This window comes from Seriola lalandi, unplaced genomic scaffold, assembly GCF_002814215.2.
Source record: "Seriola lalandi dorsalis isolate HSWRI2012SDOR001 ecotype SW California unplaced genomic scaffold, Sedor1 jcf7180002054870, whole genome shotgun sequence".
NCBI classification, from domain to species: Eukaryota; Metazoa; Chordata; class Actinopteri; order Carangiformes; family Carangidae; genus Seriola; species Seriola lalandi.
In genome coordinates this window covers 94,524-98,233 of record NW_019525423.1, presented here as the reverse complement: position 1 = coordinate 98,233, position 3,710 = coordinate 94,524, and the positions used below count along the sequence as shown (strand labels likewise).

Sequence of the window (3,710 nt, the reverse complement as noted above, 5' to 3'; positions counted from 1 at the left end):
TGTGTGTGTGTAGGTGATTACGCTTGTTCTACATGATGAAAACACCACTGAGCTGCTCATGCTTCCAGTTAGAGAGAGAGAGATTTCCCCACAGGTATTTTCCAAATTTCCATTTATAATCAATAGTGAAGAAAAAAAAAACTTTTTGGTTTTCATTAACAAAACAAAAAAGAAATTGATCCGTTTTCAGATAATTAGGAAACGAGCTGTTTCTCGGTTTGATTTTCTCTTTTCAAACCGAAAGTTCGTTGGTCGTCAAGTACACGAACCCTGATCCTGCAGAAAAGTTCTGAGGTTCAACACGTGACCTGCTCCAACACACCAGTAACACACACCAGTACCACACACCAGTACCACACACCAGTACCACACACCAGTAACACACACCAGTACCACACACCAGTACCACACACCAGTACCACACACCAGTACCACACACCAGTACAACACACCAGTACCACACACCAGTACCACACACCAGTACAACACACCAGTACCACACACCAGTACAACACACCAGTACAACACACCAGTACCACACACCAGTACCACACACCAGTACCACACACCAGTACCACACACCAGTACCACACACCAGTACCACACACCAGTACGACCAGCAGCTCTTTCAAACTGTTCTGGAAATTACTGCCACATGTAAAGGTCAGAGGTCACCAGTCATCAGTTATATAACTTCCAGCCTGAAGATCGACAAACACCACATCCACGCCTCATGTTTGATTCACGTCTTTTTACACACTTCCTGTTTTATTTTGATATCCCTAACTCTCCTCTCGTTTCAGATTTACTTCCTGTCCTCGTGTGTTTCCCGCCGCTGTTTTCTAGCGTCGTTGTTTCTCGTGTGTGACCTCAGTTCAGACCACAGGTGACTCCTCCTCGCGCGGTTTCAGTGCTCGACACAGCCGCCATGACACCGGCGGAGTTTACCGAAGAAAGGTCACTCACCACCAGGTTTCCGATGACCATGACCAGCATGAAGACGAGAATGCAGAGCGGCTGACCCGCGACCTCCATGCAGTCCCACATGGTCTCGATCCACTCGCCGCACAGAACCCTGAACACGATGAGGAAGGAGTGGAAGAAGTCCTTCATGTGCCAGCGAGGAAGAGCGCAGTCCTTCGAGATCTTACACACACAGTCCTGAAGGTGGAGAGAGAGAGTGATGTAACCCATCTGTAGACTCTCACACCTGTGATGTCATGATCAGAGGTCAGAGGTCAGACACGTTACCTGGTAGTTCTTTCCAAACAGCTGCATGCCCACCACGGCGAAGATGAAGACGATGATGGCGAGGACGAGCGTCAGGTTTCCCAGAGCGCCCATGGAGTTCCCGATGATCTTGATCAAGGTGTTGAGAGTCGGCCATGAGCGAGCGAGCTTGAAAACACGCAGCTGGGAGGAAAAAGAGAGAGAATTTCAAAATAAAAGTAGTCCTAAGTGGTATTTCCTGTTTAGATTAAATGAAGTTGGAAGTAAAGGACAAATATGGAAAATCCCTGTTGGAGTCAACCTCAAATTAAGAGTTTGTTTGAGTCTGTATTGTAGCAAAACCTCCCAGCATGCAATGGGGCAACAGACTTATGGACATAATTCTCATTTTATGCGCATTTCCTGTGTTACTACTAATAGGAAAATAACAGGAGCTTCATGTCGTGTTTGTTTGTCTATAACATCTCTTAGTTTTCTTGACAAGAGGAGAACGAGGAGAACGAGGGAAGGACATCCGAGATAAAAGAAAGAAAATTAAAACGGAGGAAGAAGAAAAAAACAAAAGGAACAAAGAAAAAAGAGAACAGAGGAAAGAAAGACAAAGAAACCAAAGAGAAACAAAAGAAGAGGCAGAAAGAAAAAGAAAGAATCAAAGTGAACGTGTGTTTGTTTATTAGTGTTTGTGTGTTCGCCTGTAGCAGAACCTGACAATACCCAGAGTGACACTCAGAGAGACTGACGCAGACAGCCTTCAAGGATCCCTGTGTGTGTGTGTGTGTGTGTGTGTGTGTGTGTGTGTGTGTGTGTGTGTGTGTGTGTGTGTGTTGCGGGGTGATGTTGACAGCCACCGTCCTCGTCTTGTTTTTCTTTGTTCGGCGGCACCGTGAGGTCGGCCGCAGCTGAACTTCTGTTTTGAGTGACATCGCTAATCATCGGCCAATCATCACATCCCCCCCGTGTGCTGTGACACGTCACGCCCAACGCTGCCACTTCATTGGCCCACCAGCTGTCAATCAACCAGCTCACACAGCTCATTGTTCTCTTTTTCTTTTGCTCTTCACTGCTTTTATTTGTTTTTGTTCTTTTTGATCAAACTGTCGCTGTTTATTTATTTTCTCTTGACGAGCTGCAGAAGCCGGAGAGGAAAGTCAATTTCTACTTTATTTTTTATTGCCAGGATCATTTTTCAAAAGATTTTCTATTCACCTGCTGCTCAGGTTGGTTTTCACAGATATTAAAAAAAATGTTTTTGTCTGTTTTTTTCCGCAACAAAAATTTAAATTTTGAAAACAAAAAAGGTTTTTTTTTGTCTGTGAAAAGAAGCCGTGAGAGGAAAGTCATTTTCTTTTTTTCTTGGAAGAAAGAACTTCATATATCATTTGCCTCTCAGGGGTTGTTTTCACTCGCCTTTCAGGGCTTTGATACAAGCCACTTTCTCTATTATTATTATTTTTTGCTAATACACTTGTTTGGTCTCTTCAGAGTCAAACATGGTCTTTGTTTCTTTCTGCGATCACGTCATGTGCATGAAAACGAATAACTCTTCCGTCTGTAACTGAACTCCTTCGCTCGGTGTGTAGAAGAGTTTTCCCGCTGTGTTTTCAGGACTCACCAGTCTGAAGGAGCGCAGCACGCTCAGCCCCTCCACGTCGGACAGGCCCAGCTCCATGAGGCTGAGGCAGACGATGATGCTGTCGAAGATGTTCCAGCCCGTCTGGAAGTAGTAGTACGGATCCAGAGCGATGATCTTCAGAACCATCTCCGCTGTGAAGATCCCTGAGAACACCTGACACGGAACCAGAGACCAGGAGGAATTTAAACACATGCAAAATTAAGACATAAGACATAATTAACCTTTTAACAGCCGAATGCAGCAGTGAATTATATCTGGATTATTTTTACAAAAAGACTCAATGTGTCTGTAATTCAAATCAAACTGAAGATATTAAATCTGAGTAAAAGAACCAATTAAATGTTCTGAAGTAATAAAGGATTCACAAGAAATCTAAAGCAGTGACGAACACCAGGAGCTCTAAGGATATTGGAGAGAGCTGTGTCACACACACACACACACACACACACACACACACACACAAAGCTAAAATGTGGACACATACAAGCAGGGACACAAAGACAGTCAGGTAAGGACACACACACAAACACACACAGAGCTAAATGAAGGGCAGAGTTAGCCAAAAGGTAGGACATTTCAGAATGGGTTAGGTTCACACACAAATGCAAACACACAAACACACACACACACACACACACACACACAGACATGTCACCTCCTATAACTGCAGCTGAAGTTCTTTAAAAGCCAACAGGAGCTCAGCTGCTGAGAACAAAGGGACGTTCCAGCACACTGACCTGACATGCTAATGTTAGCATGGAAGCTAACATCATACCATATTTTCTTCTTCTTCTGTGTTTTATTTGAAGTGTTGATCCATCAGAAGATATAAAATCCATCTCAGTGT

The 3,710-nt window shown here is 44.0% G+C and overlaps 1 protein-coding gene across 1 annotated transcript in view; it reads right to left on the bottom strand.

Annotated features, from left to right (window-relative positions):
- Positions 1 to 3,710, bottom strand: part of LOC111671160 (sodium channel protein type 2 subunit alpha-like) — a gene marked incomplete at its 3' end in the record, with an annotated part of 101,925 nt that overhangs the window by 37,969 nt on the left and 60,246 nt on the right. Inside the window, exons 16-18 of the mRNA XM_087179818.1 lie at positions 2,843 to 3,016; positions 1,252 to 1,413; positions 963 to 1,161 (exon numbers count right to left, since the gene is read on the bottom strand). Coding sequence (XP_087035944.1) covers positions 963 to 1,161; positions 1,252 to 1,413; positions 2,843 to 3,016 — 535 coding nt within the window. The remainder of the gene's footprint in view (positions 1 to 962; positions 1,162 to 1,251; positions 1,414 to 2,842; positions 3,017 to 3,710) is intronic.